Source organism: Tremella mesenterica (genome assembly GCF_000271645.1).
Source record: "Tremella mesenterica DSM 1558 unplaced genomic scaffold TREMEscaffold_1, whole genome shotgun sequence".
NCBI classification, from domain to species: domain Eukaryota; kingdom Fungi; phylum Basidiomycota; class Tremellomycetes; order Tremellales; family Tremellaceae; genus Tremella; species Tremella mesenterica.
In genome coordinates this window covers 4,719,177-4,737,190 of record NW_006711225.1, presented here as the reverse complement: position 1 = coordinate 4,737,190, position 18,014 = coordinate 4,719,177, and the positions used below count along the sequence as shown (strand labels likewise).

General features: G+C 47.9%; 7 protein-coding genes across 7 annotated transcripts; 3 read left to right on the top strand and 4 right to left on the bottom strand.

Annotated features, from left to right (window-relative positions):
• Window positions 1-4: 4 nt before the first annotated feature.
• On the bottom strand, window positions 5-2,970 carry TREMEDRAFT_59504 (uncharacterized protein; the record flags this gene model as incomplete). Its single annotated transcript, XM_007001628.1, has 5 exons — window positions 5-1,773; window positions 1,873-2,006; window positions 2,056-2,187; window positions 2,232-2,528; window positions 2,612-2,970. The coding sequence occupies 5 exons, from the start codon at window positions 2,968-2,970 to the stop codon at window positions 5-7; spliced, it is 2,691 nt and encodes an 896-aa protein (XP_007001690.1).
• A 536-nt stretch (window positions 2,971-3,506) lies between these two features.
• Window positions 3,507-6,018, top strand: TREMEDRAFT_70953 (uncharacterized protein). The gene is made up of 7 exons (XM_007002013.1): window positions 3,507-3,647; window positions 3,721-3,808; window positions 3,855-3,891; window positions 3,934-4,251; window positions 4,305-5,269; window positions 5,400-5,684; window positions 5,796-6,018. Exons 1-7 carry the CDS (start codon window positions 3,580-3,582, stop codon window positions 5,955-5,957), a joined length of 1,923 nt encoding a protein of 640 aa, XP_007002075.1. The 5' UTR covers window positions 3,507-3,579; the 3' UTR covers window positions 5,958-6,018.
• Window positions 6,019-6,201: 183 nt separating this feature from the next.
• Window positions 6,202-8,875, bottom strand: TREMEDRAFT_70952 (uncharacterized protein; the record flags this gene model as incomplete). Its single annotated transcript, XM_007002012.1, has 10 exons — window positions 8,229-8,875; window positions 7,898-8,179; window positions 7,785-7,855; window positions 7,629-7,745; window positions 7,504-7,581; window positions 7,345-7,459; window positions 7,059-7,241; window positions 6,722-6,849; window positions 6,580-6,675; window positions 6,202-6,366 (listed from the first exon to the last, which is right to left on the bottom strand). Exons 1-10 carry the CDS (start codon window positions 8,737-8,739, stop codon window positions 6,202-6,204), a joined length of 1,746 nt encoding a protein of 581 aa, XP_007002074.1. The 5' UTR covers window positions 8,740-8,875.
• A 303-nt stretch (window positions 8,876-9,178) lies between these two features.
• On the top strand, window positions 9,179-11,384 carry TREMEDRAFT_73048 (uncharacterized protein; the record flags this gene model as incomplete). The annotated part of the gene is made up of 3 exons (XM_007002140.1): window positions 9,179-10,594; window positions 10,637-10,739; window positions 10,819-11,384. 3 exons carry the CDS (start codon window positions 9,179-9,181, stop codon window positions 11,298-11,300), a joined length of 2,001 nt encoding a protein of 666 aa, XP_007002202.1. The 3' UTR covers window positions 11,301-11,384.
• A 562-nt stretch (window positions 11,385-11,946) lies between these two features.
• TREMEDRAFT_59500 (uncharacterized protein) lies at window positions 11,947-12,908 on the top strand (the record flags this gene model as incomplete). Its single annotated transcript, XM_007001627.1, has 2 exons — window positions 11,947-12,050; window positions 12,152-12,908. The coding sequence occupies 2 exons, from the start codon at window positions 11,947-11,949 to the stop codon at window positions 12,906-12,908; spliced, it is 861 nt and encodes a 286-aa protein (XP_007001689.1).
• A 326-nt stretch (window positions 12,909-13,234) lies between these two features.
• Window positions 13,235-15,994, bottom strand: TREMEDRAFT_59499 (uncharacterized protein; the record flags this gene model as incomplete). The annotated part of the gene is made up of 6 exons (XM_007001626.1): window positions 13,235-13,398; window positions 13,634-13,804; window positions 14,331-14,987; window positions 15,074-15,178; window positions 15,374-15,517; window positions 15,538-15,994. The coding sequence occupies 6 exons, from the start codon at window positions 15,992-15,994 to the stop codon at window positions 13,235-13,237; spliced, it is 1,698 nt and encodes a 565-aa protein (XP_007001688.1).
• Window positions 15,995-17,352: 1,358 nt separating this feature from the next.
• TREMEDRAFT_59498 (uncharacterized protein) lies at window positions 17,353-17,877 on the bottom strand (the record flags this gene model as incomplete). The annotated part of the gene is made up of 1 exon (XM_007001625.1): window positions 17,353-17,877. One exon carries the CDS (start codon window positions 17,875-17,877, stop codon window positions 17,353-17,355), a length of 525 nt encoding a protein of 174 aa, XP_007001687.1.
• Between the last annotated feature and the right edge of the window lie 137 nt (window positions 17,878-18,014).

Sequence of the window (18,014 nt, the reverse complement as noted above, 5' to 3'; positions counted from 1 at the left end):
AGACTCAGCTCAGTAGGGCTTCAAGAAGTCGTTGCCCTAATTCCCTCAAGGAATCTGCCTCGCTGACCAGCGCCTGACTGATCCTCTCACCAACCTGCTCCGATTTGGATCGTTGCACGTCTAGACTGTGACTGATTCTCCCCCTCAACTCATTCAAGATCGGAGCATGCACATGCAGTGCCCGAATCAATTTAGCCTGTACTTCTTCCATTGAAATTGTTGCGCCGTTTGGAGTCTGTCCGAGTCTTCGACTGAACTCCTCTCGTACTGTCTCTCGTTCGAACATTGACTTTGACAGATGGTTATATACGGCTTCCAGAACCATTTGTTCTCTTCCGAGTGTTTCTATGAGAGCTTCTTTTGATTTACGGAGAAAGTCGACTTCTATTTTTTGAGTGTCGTGTTCTTCCGATCTCTTTTCTGTCGCTGGCTGCTTGTCCACATCTTCGTTGCCTACTACGAGCTCTCTCTGCACCCTGACTGCTTCCCTTGATTTATGGAGAAAGTCGACTTCAATCTTTCGAGCCTCGTATTCTTCCAGCACCGTTTCCGTCGATACCTGCCTGTCCATGTCTTTGTCAACTACTTCTAACTCATCTTTTAGCTCAATCGCGCCCCTCGCACTCCCAGCCGTCTGTGCATAAGATGTGTCTTCTATACCGTGTGACGAAATCGAAACCTGAAGTTCTTTCTGTTTCGGATGTGGAACCTCTTCGAGACAAAGATTTCCGGACGTTTCCTTTGTAGACTTGTCTTTTTTTGATGTTGCCTTGAGACTCAAGTCATGGTACTCTTTCCAGAGTTGAGAGAGCTGTTCCGAAGTTGGTGCACCCTCTATCTCGCCTAAAGCTTTCCCTGGTCCGTCTGCTCTCCAAACAGCATGAATGGGTTCACCAATTTCACAAGCACTGCATCGACATCCAGGAATCGTGACGAGTTCTAAACAATCCTTCATATTAAAGGCGCCCCTTGTGTCAGGGTGGGTCAAAGCTCTCGACTCTATCGCCAGAGAGGGTGACTCGGGAGATGAATGTGAACTGAGTGTCGGTAGAAGTTCCACGTTTTCCAGACCAGCTTCAGCGACTCCTTTTGCTGATAGTCCCAAGTCCGTCCACGAATGAAGGTCCAGCAGAGCCACGGAAACTCCTTCCGCCTGCTCCCGCTCTAGATTCGACAAAAGCTCCTTCATCTCTTCCTCATCCAGGGCTTGCGGGACGGTACGTCTCGCTGCATAATTTTCATCAATGTCTTCCAAATTATCGGCCAATTTTGGTGTTTTTCCAGGCGTCATAGCTATACCCAGCCCAACATGACCAGGATCAGATTGGGTAGAGTGATAGAGAGAATCCAATGAGTCCACCGTGTCCATTGCTGTACTTTCGAGAGAGTTGTTGACAGGATAAGTGACGTCTTGGTAAGGAAGGGTCGATAAAGAGCCGTAGTCGAAGGTGGTATCCGTCGTGTCAATTGACTCTAGATAGTCTCTGCTTCTTTTCGCAAGTATCAATGTCGATTCAATGACTTGCTTGGATGCCGTATTCAGAGCCTCCACCAGTTCCTGCTGCCTGACCCGCTGTCCACCTCCCGTCTTTCTCATGAAGTCTTCGGGGGTGAACGATCCGCAGCAGGAAGACTCTGCCGGCCCACAGGGATCGCTAAGGGATAAACGAGCGTGTGCTAGACTAGATGATCGGAAGTTGGCTTGATAGGAGGCTAGGACTTCTGCGGTAATATCCGGCTTTTGTGATCCTCTATGGTACAAATCAGCCAGGCCTGATAGTCAGACAACTCTCGATAGACCTAGACATGCTTCCCAACGAATTGGCAAAGCGTACTAGGTGCAGAATGGGAATGGCTGAATGAGTGACTCACCTTTTAAGAAGACCTGTGCCTGGGCTCGATTGACCATTGGATTTTTGGCACCACAAAGAGAGGCCTGTATTGAACTCCACAGCAAGTTCAGATGCTCAGATTGCTGGGCAATACCTTGAAGGATCTCAAAATACCTGTCAGATTAGCAAACTACACGAGGAAAGTATGACAGATGAGACTCACACGGCGGTATAACCACTTTCACGAACATCTTTCGGTCGAAAAACCCATTCCAGAGGACACCACGGACTCATTTCTGCTAATCCCATAACTCCTTCCCAAAGAGAGGCACTACAAGCTCCCAAGTCGGCTAATCTGAATAAATCAGTTCTGACCTATCTGATGCTTCAGATACTCACTGTGTAGCTTTGTGATTACGGATTCTTAGTTTTTCTAGCATAACCTCAAAAGTGTCCATTTCCCCCGCCGCCTTTCGCTGCGCTATAATGGCGTAAGGCCCAGGTTCGGGTGCATTTCCATTCTTTGGACTAGCCGCTTTCTCAAACAGGAAAAGAGTACCAACAAGTCGAGCGACAAGACCTTGTTGTGTAATGTAAAACCATTCTGCGGTATTGAGGTCGAACGCCGTTCCGGCATTATCCCACGAAATTTCGTCGACAAGATACCCGTATAAGCTATGAATTCTCCCTTCAAGACTGATACATCAGTTTGACGACCTTTGTGATGGAGAGGAAGGAGTTTGCTCGGTGCAAGGTGAGCAATAAGGGGCATCACTCACAATTCCAAGCGTGCTTGACGGTCCACGATTGTCTCTTTGAAAAATCGGAGGATCATATGATTTGATTGACTTTGTGGAATATCCCACAACTGCCACATGATCTTGGCGGCCGATTTGTGGTTCCAAGGGAGAAGCGAAGGGCCGGGTCTGACTTTTGTTCCTGTTTCGTCCAATACGCTAGGTACAATGAAGCTTCGAAAGTCATCACTACGAGAATCAAAACACATGCGGATGTGGTCTGAGAGGTGAAGGATTACTCGAGAATTGATATTTGAATAACCCCACTGAAACTCCGGCTCAATTAGCTCGTTGTTGATTGTTAAGAGATCAGGGAACCGTAGAGAAGACCACGCGGCCATGATCGGATTTGTTGGTGGAGAAGCAAAGGGAGACAGGTATGCAACAATAAGCAAGATACAGGCAGGAGTGTCTGAGGACTGAGGTAGGTGAGGGGTAGAGTGGGGTCGTATGCTCAAGGAAAATGGAGAAGAAAGGGAATGCAAGGAGAGGGTAGTGGGGTATGAGAGAGAAGTGGATGTCGGTCTCGGTCCTGTTCTCCTTCGATCGCCTCATCATCCGCATTCTGTAACGTCATCACGGTAGATGACCTCCGTCATAGTAATAGCGTTGAAGGATCCCCTTTGGGGAAGTCATGAGCTTCTCATTGATCATTGACCGTGTGTGCACTGATCCATCGTTCGGCATGTAGTATGTATCAAGTGCAATACCGTCTTTCACTGCGCGCTTATGCATTTGTCGCCGGGAAAGTGTGGCTCACCGTGAAGGTGTAGAATCCATAAAGTGCCACATTCTACAACCGCCACAAACATCCTCCTGTCACATCCAGTTTCGAAAAGTCGTCTGTCTCAACTCTTCTCTCCACTCTCTCCTATAACACTTACCACATCCTCTCACCCGCCCAGTGCACGTCTTTCAAACCTGAGGAGGTTCAATTGACAGCGCCCAAGATGCCGTTCCAAGATGCTCATGATATGCCTGAGTTCAAGGAATGGCTCATCACCACCCTCGAGCCGATGTGCGTCTTTCACAATCCTTACCCCGCTCTTCGCAGTGGTGGATATGTCGACTACTGGAACTGATCGATCTAGGTGTGATGCCGACCCAGCGGTGATGAGCGACTATATCATTGCTCTTTTAAAACACGAAGCTACTATGTCGGAACAGGATTGGAAGTTGGTAAGTCACCTGCCTCCTTTGTCAATGCTCTTCGCTGATAGATTAGTTCATCTCCAGAGAGTTGGCTGATTTTCTCGATGAAAGTATGCCCCCGCGCTTGTTTATCTCTCTTAGCTAATAGGCAGAGTCCACACCTTTTGTCAACACCCTGTTCGATGTGCTTCACAAGAAGGCATTCCTTCCTTCCGCTTCAGCACCGGTAGATGTTCCCGCCAATTCAGCTGTCAACCCGGCGATGGTGTCATCTTACCGTCCCATACCGACCGAACCTTCATCATCCACAGTTAAGAGAATATCTTCTCCCGTACAGTATCCAGAGGCTGAATCTGGACCGTCAACTATCCGCCCGGCCAACGGCTCGGTAGATGTCAGCATGTCCGACGCTCAAGTTGAAGAGGGAGGCGAGGTGGTTCCTGTCAAGGAGAAGTGTTTTGATTATCACGGTATGTCTTTTGTCGGGGATGATACCCTGTTATTACAAAAAGCTCATAAGTAGAACGCGGTTTTTGCCTTCGTGGTGTCAATTGCCCTTATGACCATTCCGATGATGCTATCATTCCCGATCCTGAACAGATGTTTCGCACATTTTCCACTTTTCAGCAGGCCTTCATGCCCCGCGGCGGAAGAGGCGGACGAGGTGGTCGTGGCCGAGGACATCATCCAGGATTCCCAACACCATTCGGCTTTCCCTTCCCCGTGCCACCCCCTTTCGCTGGGCGACCTCCACGAGATAAAGAAGCTTCTGCAGAGTTCTCGGGATCAAACAGACCTCCACAAGACCGTTCTTCTACCACATTACTTGTCTCGGATATCCCTCGGAATAATCTGAGCATACCAGTCATACGAGACTATTTCCGCCAATTCGGGGAAATCACCAACGTCGCCTTGGAGGGAAAAAGCAGCAGAGCGTTGGTAAGCTTCTCAAGCAACGCCGAGGCGTACAAGGCGTGGAGGAGCGATGAAGCTGTCTTCGGAAGTCGACATGTCAGAGTGTTGTGGCATAGGCCAAGACCGGGACACGGACAAGCTGGTCAACAAGCTCTGGAAGCGTCTGCTGGAATCATTGCGAACTTACGAGCTATGGAGGATGGACAATCACCCCAACAAGGGAAATCTGCAACACTTCTTGGTCCAGAATCAAGGTTACGAGCTACTCTGACGGAACTCGAGGCAAAGGAGAGGGACCAGAAAAAGGAAAGATTGATGGCGGAACAAAAGGTGTTATTGAAGAAGACGGAAAATGCCGTGAAAGAGGAGAAATTAGAAATTCTGAAACGGTTAAAAGAGTTACAGAAAGAGATGGAGGCTTTAGATAAACCACCAGAAGATGTGTCAATGGAGTTGGGAGATAAGGAGAAGTTGGACATGGAGTTGGCGAAGCATGGAATGGAGACGGCTCAGGGGAAGGACGAACAGGAGTTACTCAGATTAAATGCTCAGCTTTCAGCTTTGAGGGATAAAGTGAGTCATCTTGCCGTCTTTATCTATTTATCAATTCATCACCCACAATCTACATATATCTTACACATCTGAAGGACTACATGCAAATAATCGAACGTAAATTGAGTGAATTAAACACACTGACGATCAGGCCAATACACTAGGTATCAACTCTTCAGCCCGTTATTCTCCCTATTCTCGTCCTCGTGGACGTGGTCGAGGATTTCCCTCTAGTAGAGGAGGTAGAGGAAGGGGTGGCTTCCCCCAACGTATGTCTTTGGACAATCGTTCCAGAATACTAAAGATTGTGGCTGAGGACCAAACGATCGAAGGGTCAGAAAAGCTCAAGGAATGGTATGAAAGTACCGGAGGAGTGGTGATGTCTAAAGAAGGAGGTATGGTTGTTCGGTATCCAAATCGAGAGATGGCCGAGAGGGTGAGTGTGTTTTCGTGTCCTCCCTGTCCCTTTGTTCATTTGGCCATCTGATCGTCCGTTTCCAGGGACAACTCCGAAGGGATATGAAACAAGGCAACAGTTGACGATCAGGCTCTGGCTATGGGTACTAAAGAAGTTGGAATTCCCGTTCAAGCTAGTTGGCTTGCTGAACCTTCTTCGACATATACCAACGGGAATGGACATCAAGAAAAGAGTGATGAAGTGGAAATGATGGACGAATCAGGAAGAAGAGAACATGATGAAGAGGAGTAAATCTACATCTATCATGCGAAGCGGAAAAGGTGATTTATGCATGATACTTGCTCTTTTTTTCCAATTCTTTGAGCGCTCGAACTGTACATTGCCCTTCATCTCTTCTAGTCGAATTTGAGAAAGGAGTAAGTTGGTTCATTCTTATGCGCAATTCCCAAAAGAAAAACGAGGCAAGATACGTGATATACATATGTATGCAATTACGGTATGCAAAAATAAGTCGATAGTGGGAAAATGACCGAAATTACCGACCTAACATTCCAAACCCACTTTGAGAAACTTGATTGGCGAAATGGTTTTCTGCTCCTTGCCAAACTGTCTTGAGAACGTAAGCTTCAGATAAGAGCAATTGAACGTCATGGTCGGTCCATGATTGCGTAGGAAGGTTTTGAAGGAAGATGATCATTTCCTATTTCTTCAGTACCGTCCCCGCAAATACATTCACCCCCGATTACCGATCCACCCATCACCTACCACTTCCATAGCCCAATGATCTTCCGCGTTGCTATGAAGCTTGTGGGATATGTGAGGCGAGATGATGAGAAGTGAGAGAGGAGGGAATATGGAAAAGAGATCAGGTGAGAAGAATTGAGGAAACGGAAGAAATGAAATGAAAACTCACTTGAAAATCCATATCTCTCAATCGTTCGGAATACTTGACCAATAATGCCGAACAAACATAAAGATGAAACTGCGAAAAAGCATCTGTCCCTTCTGCCTTTCACTGTCAGCTTTCCAGGTTTCATGAGAAAGAAGTGACAAACAAGATAAGTATCCCACATCCTGATCGTACATTTGATACTCATCTCTCGCATGAGGAGACAGTTCATCCATCTGAATGAGAACTGCATGAATTCCACACCCTGATCTTCAAAGTGAGCCGCGAGGGGTGCTGATGGTCAGTAAGAATATTTTGATGTGGCATATCTAGACATGTGTACGTAGTGTGTGCAAGACCTCGTACGAATTTCGGGACGAGGTGAGAGAAAGAGCAAGGCTAAAGACTGCCTAACATGTCTAAGTTCAATACTGAAAAGAGGAATCCCAAATGAAGCTTCGACGAAGAAAACCGAAGAATAAGATGAGAGATGAAATTCTCACCATCTATTCGCTTTACCAATTCAGACATACGACGGACTAGTCTTTGTATTCCTGGCTGCTGAGAGATATAGTTATCCTGTATCCCATCCAATAATTTGGACAGACACCAAAAAGTATCTGCCTCTACGGCGGATAGAACGGTGGGGTCTAAAAGGGTAAGGTCGAATATTTCCGGGTCGGTATCTGACTGTCAACCTTGCTCGCATATTGATCATTCAGGGAGGGATATCACGAAAAGAGGGGAAATGTGTTCGGACAGAAATGGTAAGAGGGGCGAGAAACTCGCCTATATAAGCAGAGAGGAAGACCTGGAAAAACGGAGTTGCGAGATCATTTATTCCTTGAACATAACCAGAGGCTGGATGTCTGATCGCCCAAACGTATAACAGTCGCTCTAAAGCCTAAAACATGAGCCACATGTGTTGGATGAGGATTATAAACTCGCCCTCTGTGCTGTTGTGCAGGACCATAATGGAACGTTTGGTCGTGTTCTGGGTACATCAATCTCAATCTGATGCCATATCTAACATCAGCAAGTTCCAACGTAGGATAACTGAGATCATGACTCACTTGTTGATCAAGAGATGATAATCCACGACCAAAGTATTGATCCACTAGCTGAGAGTATTCTTTACGTTTCCGGCTCAGTGTTGTTAGACGAGGTTGTGAAGGTAAAGGGAGGTAATTCTGCGAGTTAGGCCACATTCTAGTCCGACACGAGCTCACAAGGAGAAGTTGCCAAACTATCGGTCTGACCTCCTCTGGTACACCAGACCAAGCCAGACGTCGGAGCTCAGCTGAGTCGTCAGCTTCCTTATGCAGGTGTTTACCCAACTGACCTAAGTCTACACCTCCACCGTCCTCAACATTACCCCTCAGAACTTTAGCGAACTTCTCCCTTCTCCTCTCTGTTCTCATGCTCCTTCGCCGACTGAGATCTTTTCCTGGGGTGCGTAGTCCGCCTTCAGGAGTAAGAAATCCTGGAAGTTGTGAACCTGAAGAAGATGGTGTTGCTGGACCTGGAGATAAAAAAGGGAATTGGGAGTTTGGTTGAGGTCCACTACTTGGCGTGGCAGGTTCTGAATGAGATACATGCAATGATGCCAAGAGCTCAAGTGGATCTACGACATCAGTGACTCTTCCTGAAGATAGGACATGGTCCGAACATACCATTCATTATATCCACCATATTCTCTCGGAGGGCTTCTTTACCGACTTTTGGAGGAGGTATTGAGGCTTGAACAGCTTCCACGTCATTCCGTTCGACGATCTCCCAAGCTCCCCCAGGAGGCAGCTTTGATGTCTTGCCAGTAGAGCTTCGTTGGCTGCCGTTCCCATTCAGGATAGTACCTGGCTCTGGGAGAGGCACCCCTTCGGTGATGGTCTTACTGGTTTGGAAGTTCGGACGTTGAGGAGAGGAAGATGAAGGTTTCGAAACGTGGTGATATGATGTACTCGCCCAAGACGCTGCGACGTGGGTTGAACCTTCAGAGTTTTTCCTTCTTGAAATCGTCACAGCCTTGGACGGAGATGATTCTTTGTCAGAGGAAGAGTCCCAAGCGTCTTCTTCCCAATCTGGATCGGTTTGGCGGTAGAGGGAAGTCATGCTGGCGGCGAGACGATTAGGGAAGACGTGGTGGGGATTGGCCGTATGTGGCCTTGTCGGTGGTTGAACGGGCATGATACGGAAGCCTCTTGGTCTCAGATGACGAGCATGACTTTGAGGGTTCTACCAGGCTATTAGACGTAGACAAGAACAACAAGATATGATAATCGTGTGGGTTGGAAGAGAAGGGGAGAAATGTCAAGGTTAAGCGAGAAGGAAGTACTTAAGGGAAGAAAGAAAGAAAGAAATCTTGTTCAATCTCCGACTTAACCAAGTTGTATCCCTTTCTTCCTCTTGTTTTCCTTCTTACTTCTGCCTTCCTCTAACAACATTGTACATCTCATTGAGACGTCCTGAGACGGTAGAGGATTTACTTGACTGTTACCACTGTCGCTTCAAGCCGGACCAGTCGCTCGAACTAGCTCTTCACCGCACTCCCCCCCCCCACGACTCCAGAGACGGGGGAAGCGAGGTATCCTTCCTCCCCTACATTCCACCCGACCTCATACTCATCATGTCCAATGAGAAACCTCCAAAAACTCCAGGAAGTCATTCTAGTGATCATAATGCGCAAGCCACACCCACACCTCCCACATCACTCGACATCATCAATACCAAGATATCCCTTCCTTTCTCCTCAAGCACCCCTTCACCCACCATACGATTCCCATCCACTACTAATGCCTTCGGTCTTTCCCATTCTCCCGGGTCAGGTTCCTCCTCTTCCAGCAAGGATATGGTGTTCAATGGGCCTCCCTCACTTCTGGACAAATCTCCCCTCGCGGTAGGAGTGTTGGCCGCAAAGAAGCTCAGACGTCCCAGTATGCTATCTCTGGCGCAGACGGCTAGCTTCACATCGGATGAACCAAGTTCGGAAGATCCAGTGACCTCCCAACGACCAAGTTTCGATGAAAGTGGAAGAGTCAACAAGCAGGCTGGTCTCAGCTCATCAATTGACAATCCATTTGCCCCTCGTCCTGTGAAACCGCCTGCATGGTCAAATACATTCGCTGGACCCTCAAGCTTCCCAATCGTTAAGAGGACTTCGTCAGCCCCACCCATGGGTTTTGAGGGGCTTTCTACAACCACTCCTCCCATTCCGCAAGCCTCACATATGGAGGCGGAAGGAAGCAGAAGTCAGAGTCCGATGGACCTCGAAGGCTTGAATGATTTGGAACCCAAACCTCCCCTCCTGTGGATGCCGAATCATTTGAAACACCCTCTCACCAGAAGAAAAGGCAAAGGTCGACCGGACGATATTGAACCTTTATCTCGACCTTCACCTCTTCAGCCTCTACATGCTCCGCCTCTTTCCGGTCGTCCCCTCCCAGCTTCACTTCTCGCCACCCTCGTCTCCGAAGCTTCCCCTCTCGAACATGAAATGCGTTCCGAAGCCAGACTACAGCGATTACTGTCGTCCCATCCATCTGCACTCCCTCTGACTCCACGTGCTCCAAGAAGCTCAAGAGGTCGATTTCCAGAGATGGTCGGTGGAGATGATGACGACGACGATGAAATGTCCCTTCGCCGACCTTCCTGGGCTCATCAATCTTGGGGCCGAACCACTTCTAGTGACTCCGATTCTGATGAAATGCCAGACGATCCTCCGAACGAGCCAGTTAATGCAGCTTTCGCGGCGGGTATGGATATGGAACGGCCCAGCTCGAGTGGTTCAAGTGTTGTAATGGGTGGACCGACTTTGGAGTCGGGTATTATTACTCCTGGTCCAGTGGCAGGTCATCCCACTCCTCCTCAAGTCAGCGGGCAGTGGCCGATGAGAGTGGTGAACAAGAGGATGAGCTTCTCTTCTGTGAACGCAGGAATGGTGCCAAGTCCAGGAGGAGGCATGGGACTGCCGAATGCTTTTGGTGGGCTGGGTATGGGGGGCACTGGGACCCCAGGCGCCAGTCCCACAATTGAGAGACTGGAGGTGAGACTTCATCTGATTCAAAGGCCTCTGCTGATCTCTCAGCTTGTAGGATCTCCTGGAGCCATGTCGACGGCGAGTCCGATACACATGCAATATCGTGATTCTCCTCGCGAGTTTTCGTCAATGAGGCCGAATAAACGTAAAGGTGAGTGTTGTGTGAAAAGTGTAATACATTCTTCCCTCACAAATACCATCCGTCGCAAGAGACTTTTACTGACTCGCAGCTCAAAACGACGATCGTTTCGACCCGTATAAGCGTCCACGCGGCTCGTCCCCTTCTATCCTCGGTGCTTCGCCCGGTTTTCCAATGTCTCCCTCTCGAACCCCAAATTCCATCGCTATACCACCCTCTCCTGGTATGGGTCCGCTATACTCGTCCAGAGGGAAAGCCGGTCTTCCTTATTCCCGTCCCATGTCCAGCCGCAGTCGAGCCGCTTCACCCGCACTAAGCATTGGTTCCACCTCAGGCGTACTCAGCACCTCTTTGGGAAGAGAAGGACTCGTTTCTGGACAAGGCAAAGCTCTTCTTCCGGCGGGATTCACAGGACCCGGTGTGAGTGCGGCAGAACGAGCGGCCAACGCACAAGGTGCTGCACCTCAGGGCTTGGGGAGTTTAGGACTTTTGACTTTGACATCTGGGAATGAGAGGGAAGATACCGTGGAGATGATCATGGAGGATGTGGAAGAAGGAATGGAGGAAGATTAAACCATTACATTGCAAGTGAACATGTTGATTGTATAGCTAAATATGTAGGGTAAGCTTCCTTGCGCACATGTATCAAACAGGCCCTACTCTCACAGTATCGTTTGACAAACTAAACCTGCGTAACTCATACAATGATAATCAAACCGGAGGACTGACAGACTTAATCGTCACGAGAGACTCCTCTTCAACAAAACCAGTGACTGAAGGTGTGGCTTGCGAGATGCTGATTACATACCGTTTCTGACTGCAGGAATGATGACGGAAACTTCGTTAAACTTTACAAGTCAAGCACCGGTTCCTCCCTCTCTTCGCTTAGAACCGCCTTCTCTTCGATTTCGACCTCAGATTCATGAGTCGACGTCATACATGGCCCAAATCAGCCGGGGTCCCACAATCCGTTCTCACGCCACCCAGATTCTACACTGCCTTTCGAGACCCTCGAAGGCCGGCGTGGGAAAGGTTTCTTGGTCAATCTCTACCCTTTGTTCTCCAAAAACATTGACAGAGAGTCATATAATACCTTCTCTCTGTCCCCTCTGTTTCTTAACTTAACTCCACACCCAGATCAACATATCAAACTGGCCTCAGATGGATACTGACAGAACTGACACACAATCGATACCGGCTTCTGCAGGCGATCGTCATCATGGGCCGTCCGATGTCAGGTCTGGCTCTACCAGTCCTCAAGCTGGCCACCCTGAAGCATCTGGAGACAACGATGTTCTCGACTCACAAGGCCGCACAACCTCCGTGTTATCAACACAATCTGACCTTGTCAAGGCCATCCGCCAGATAAGGAAAATGAGAGAATCTATATATTCTGTTGACAAAACATTGCAGGACTGGTACAGTGGCAAGACAGGGGAACACGATACAATAGGTGGACAATTATCCGAAGCTGACTTGAAGGAGCTATCCGGTCTGTATAGGGGCCTGAAGGATCTAGATCTTCGTGTCAGCGCGATCTCCCGTGGCTTGATACATATCATACAAGAATACCCACAAGTGGCCCCCGCCATCAAAGAGCAGCAAACACACCATAGTCAAGCTGGATCTAGCAATGGAACGAGGGGTGTAAATGCCAAGACTATTTCAAAAACAACAAAGACGTCCAGACCTCCTCATGCCGACTCTTTCAATCCCGGCAGCTCATTTCTACTGGGTGCCGTGATGGCGTGGACATTGCGATCACTCCTCCAGGAGTACAAGGGTGGTTGGAGGTCGACCTCACGTGCCAAGAGCAACAAGACGTTAACCCCTTCAAAAGGCAGAGCTTCATCCCTCATCCCAGGAGCATCAGCTTCAATGGGGGAACCGCCTACGGATTTGGTAGGAAGGATGTCAGGGGAGCTCAAGGACTTACTGTATGGTGAAGCTCTCAACATCCTGTCGGCATCCATTATGTCAGCGTGTAAGCAACTATTCAATGATGGAACATTATTACGGAGTGTCACCAAAAGGGTGATGAAGGATTTGGTGAGGACTGTGAATCAGGCAGCTGCTGTGGCACAATCTTTCCCCAGTATCACCCCTAGTGTTGCAAGCCCTGAAGAGACATACAATAATCTTGTTAATATGTTTGCTCAAGGGGCACTATCCAACCAATGATGGATATGAGGACAATGATGCATCCATTTACTCCAGTTTTGCTTTATGAAACCCAGTTTTCTACACCTCTGTCACATGACTACTCAGTCTGCCCAGCCTGTGCTTGATGTAATTCCACCAGTAACCAAGAGTTAGTGTCACGACCAGTACTTATAGCGAGATCAACTCTCACTAGCAGAGTTGATATTGAGCCTTTTAGGACGGTTTATGATCGCGGGCTCGCTACCCGGTCATGACAGAATATCAACTCTAACGGGTCACCCGTTCGAATTCGCGGCTCTCACTCTATGTGAGGTGCTGGCTGCAGGTGTCAGCACCGTTTGTCCTCAGGTTTCGCCCTGAGGGGTTGGTTTGGGGGTTGCCAACCATCCGAGGGTCCTATGTGACCATCCCATGGTCGAATCTTCCGATTCGACGTTCCTAGTTCCTAGTTCCGAGAGCGCGAATACCTGCCGAACGCATGTGACTTGGAAACCCACAGGCCTCGCGCCTGCCACGGTTTCAGGTTCAGAAGTACTGCTGTCGAGACGCCAGCTTCCCTGAAGGGGGGGAATATGTCACGACCAGTACTTATAGCGAGATCAACTCTCACTAGCAGAGTTGATATTGAGCCTTTTAGGACGGTTTATGATCGCGGGCTCGCTACCCGGTCATGACAGTTAGGTTATAACTGAACAAGTTCTCTATTGAGCAAGAAATAGTATGACCCTGGTGTGGATACATACAGGTATCATGCATATCTTGGTCTCTACTCTCAGCAGTGATCATAACAATCAAAACAGTGTGACCCACGAGTTTTGCTTTACAATTGCCAAAAGATCTGGTTTTGCATCCGTTATGTTCCACACGGATCAACCCGTCTGACTTGAAAGATATTAACCCAGGCGCTTCCTTGACTTCTGTCAAGAGTCAAGTCGAGAGTGAATGATCAAGTGGAACGGGTTTGACTCTGTTTCATTTTTGACGCTATCAAAGCAATACGTTCCCCCGTCAGATATCCGGCGGAATGAGGATCAAGAGACGATGAGTGTGAGGGGGGTGAATGGGGCAAGGAGTCTTCATCAGGATTGAATGTGAAAGTGGGCAATTGCCGTGGCTAAGTTGAGGAGTTGAGTTCAGTTTGACTTGCAGTAAAGGTTGATTGGTTTGTGTTTGAGAAGAATTGACTTTCATTGACTGTGGGAGTCGAGGAACCTGTTGGCACACAATGTTTGTTATACCTGTGAGATGAAGATGAGGAGGTGCTAGTGGTAGGATGATAGTGTCGACCTGCGCTCAGCTCCAGAGTGGATGGAAAGTGAACTGATGCTCTTCTTCTGAGTTCAGACTTCTCAAAATTCCGATAAGGGGTGTCGTCCGAGTCCGAGTCCATAATTCTTCTCTTTCCACCTGAATAACGTCGATGTCTACGGGGTGTCTCACCCTCATAGATTTCTTCACTTTCGGCGGGGTTGGTATTGTCATCCTTCTTTCTGAGCCATGGCCAGTTGGTATAGCGTGCGTTATCAATTTTCTCATCGGAATCGGTATCATAGTCTCTTGACGATCGTCTAACAGAGCTTCGACGACGAGTAGAAGATGGATTGGGAGTCGAAAAATCGGAGTATAGGTCGTCACTTGTCCCCACGTTCTCAGTAATCGGATCAGGTCCAGTGTTGGTAGTTGGCCATGGCCAAACATCCGGTCTTGTGGAAGTAGAGTAGTTTTCGTCAAAGTGCGATGTTGGACCTTGATAATTGTTTGGACTCCATCCCCTTGAGGCCACGGATCGACTAGTAGACGGATTGAACAGAATCTCATCTGATGGGTTACTGTCTTCCGAAAGACTGATGGGAGAGGAAGGAACAATTGTGAAATTCAAAGAGCGTCTCGAGGTTTGCTGAGGAGGAGAAGTATATAGTTGCAAAGTCAGCGGTTCTGTTGACTTTTGTGATGCTGCAGGGATGTAAAACACCTCTGGCCAGTATTTTGGATCAATCAACCATTTGTGTATATTATCGGGAGGTAGACTCATTGCCCAGAACTTGGGGTGTGAGAACGGATGGGTGTGATCACAACAAGTCAGAAAAGAGAAGTCAGCTGTTATCTCATGCTGTGTCAGACTGACAAAGGATGCTTGACAGGAGATGTTTCAGAGAAACGGAGGCGGGGAACACATCACGGACAGCTCATCCAATGCATTCCGTCATCATCATTCAAGTGAACCTCTCTTGGTGTATTACCCCTCAAACATGCTCCAACATCCAGCACAGTCCGATGTCTTGCCATCCCTGTGCAACAGCTATTTTGAACTGATATCACAGTAGTTGTGTGTGGTGACTACCTTCTTGTTTCTCTACGTGAGCGTGGTCCCCCTTGCACACTCCCTCTAGGGCCACCTAGACTCAAGCGTTCCATATTGCTTGTGGGTGTGTATACAGGTGATCCCATGGTTGAAGGGCTTATTGGTGTACCAGTCCACCCACTGCCAGAGCTGAAAATCTTGTCTGCTTCTACATCTGTCTGGTGGGCTTGATTCAACTCTTGTAACGGGTCATATGTGTTGGTTTGTGATGGGACACTGAGGTCAAATGAAATGTCCTCACCGGATGGTCGTCTACATTGTAGTACTGCCACTGTCTGTGCTCACGTAGAGCTCGTGTGCCCTGTATATAGTCATTGGACATCCTGCTTGCTACTGTGAAATCGTCATCTGATTGAATGGTATTATGACTGCTTTGAAGCTTGTCCAACTCCTCCCCTAAATGTTCCACATACTGGTTTCGTACTGCTGTTTCAATTCGACTTTGGAGCGCAATCACTTCTTCACCGTCGGCCATTGTGAAAGAACCAAATCTCTGTGACCATACAATAGGATGACCAGCTGGTAGATCTTCACTGTGAATGTGGAAGTAGTTGGTCATGATAGTAAAGTCACTATTAGTGAACGCGTGGGTGACTTCACAGAACCCGTCAGTTCCTTGTATGCTAGCCTCGAGGATGGTATGAATTTGATCTTGGAACTCTGCATCCTCCTGAATCAGATTGCTGATCCTAGCAATAGGCCTCACAGTATTTTCTGTGGTCTGTTGCCATGACGAGAACATTATGATAGCTGCTTAAAAGAGTGCTAAAAAGTAGTTGGTGGTGTAAGAAAGATAACGAGGACAGAATGGGATTTCGTTTTATATACTGCTCGATATCTACTGCCTAGTGTGCGTTGTAAGCGACTCTGTCCACTTCGAAATGGAGGGAGTCGTCTCAGAACCGAAACTACCCGGGTATCATGACTCCGATGATATCGCTTTCGTCAAACCGAAGCGAGGGTGAGGCGAGATTTAAGCGAAGACAGCCTCGACTCTCACTTTATGCGTCTCATGTCTGTATGGATTGGCAAGCAACTTATCGGCCCAGACCAGCGCATACTCATTTCAGGCTCTTCTACCTGATAGCTCGCTAGATATCAGACATTTGACATATGCAAAGTGTAAGCATCAAGAAATGTCAGCTGATAGAATCGGCCCGGGACGGCCGAGTGGATGATGCTATATCCTCTTCCGTGACTATTCTTCTTTGTCTTAGTGCCCTCTGAGCTTTTTAACAGGTTTGGGTTAGCTGTGTATGATTGAGATGTGATAATTATAGAGACATGTGGATTTGATACATGCTCTTTTCTTCTCTCTCTTATCATCTATTCATTAGCAAACCAGAACATCATTGCGGAAAGTTGGTGGTGACCCGTGCGCATCTCTCCTTACAGTATGAGTGATCAGTTCAACAAAATTCCATGAGAGAAGATGAGATTACTTGAACCTGCTCAAGAACTGTTGCCTGTTACCTACTCAGCATAATTAATAGTGATGTGTACTACAGAACGTACCAGTTGCCAGCACCAACTGAGAGTGGCCGGTAGTGTTTACTGATAATTAGATGATAATACAGAGGGGGAAAGGAGCATGCATCAATTCTACATGTCTCTATACTTATCACATTCCACTCACATGCAGTAAGCCAGAGACGATCGAATAGAGTTCAGAGGATAAGTTGAACGGAGAAATATTCGACGGACGGGGTAAAGGCGGTCGCGCCGTCCTGGCCCGATTCTATCGGCTAACAGGTAGGGGACAGGGTGAGCGGACTGCCTACGGATCGTCAGGGTCAATACGAATTCTGGGCATACAGTATTATACTGACTCCATCAAAGTGCATCTCCATCAACGGCAATGAGCCCACTTGATATGAGGCTCTGCACAATCCTCAAGTCTGGCATATATGTGAATCCTATCTCCCCAACGCCAGTGTGTACGTCCAATAATAATATCATTGGGTATAGACTGTACTTGTCGGACACTCTCTCCAATTTGTCCTTTCCTTTTCCAATTCCCCTTCCTTACGCTCTCCCAAGAACAGAGTGATACAGACATGGTTCTCAGTCCCTAAGTGCCAGCTAGACCAGACCGGGACTTCAACTTGACTCTTCATCTACTTCATCTTCTGAAACATATTCAGGAAGGCTGAGGTCAAACATCACCACATTGGTGTATCCTTGCAAGCTGTAATCCAAGTGCTTCTGGTGGGTTGACAGTGCCTGTGCTATGTCTTGAGTCTGTTTGGAAAGTTTTTGCATTGCTTGGAACTCATGTAAGGTGAAATCATGTGTGAGGTGCTCCGTTGTTTGAGCTTGTCCTTGTGTTGTACTGGCTCGAGCTGCAGCACGGGAGAGTATTGCTTTGGCTTGGCTGTCTAAGGCCGTGCAATATGAGTCTAGAAGGCTTCTCTCCATTCTGCACTGAAGATCGATCATATCGTTTCCCTGAGATGGTGAGAACTCTACAAAAGATTGATCCCACGTTATAGGGCGACCACTGAGTAGGCCATGTGGTGTGATCTGAAATCTGTTTTGGATGAGAATGCGGTCATCCCCAATAAAAGTAGAGAGTTGGAAGATAGTATTAGTATTCTCAAGCGTTAATCTGACCGCAAGGGACATGGACTGAGTGTCAGGACCAGACGTTGAAAATAGTCTGCGTCTATGAGCTTTGGCTATAGGGCCTCGTAGGGAACAAACCTAGTGATGTAGTTTATAGTCTAGTGATGTAGTGGATCGAAGAGACTATAAGTCGATGA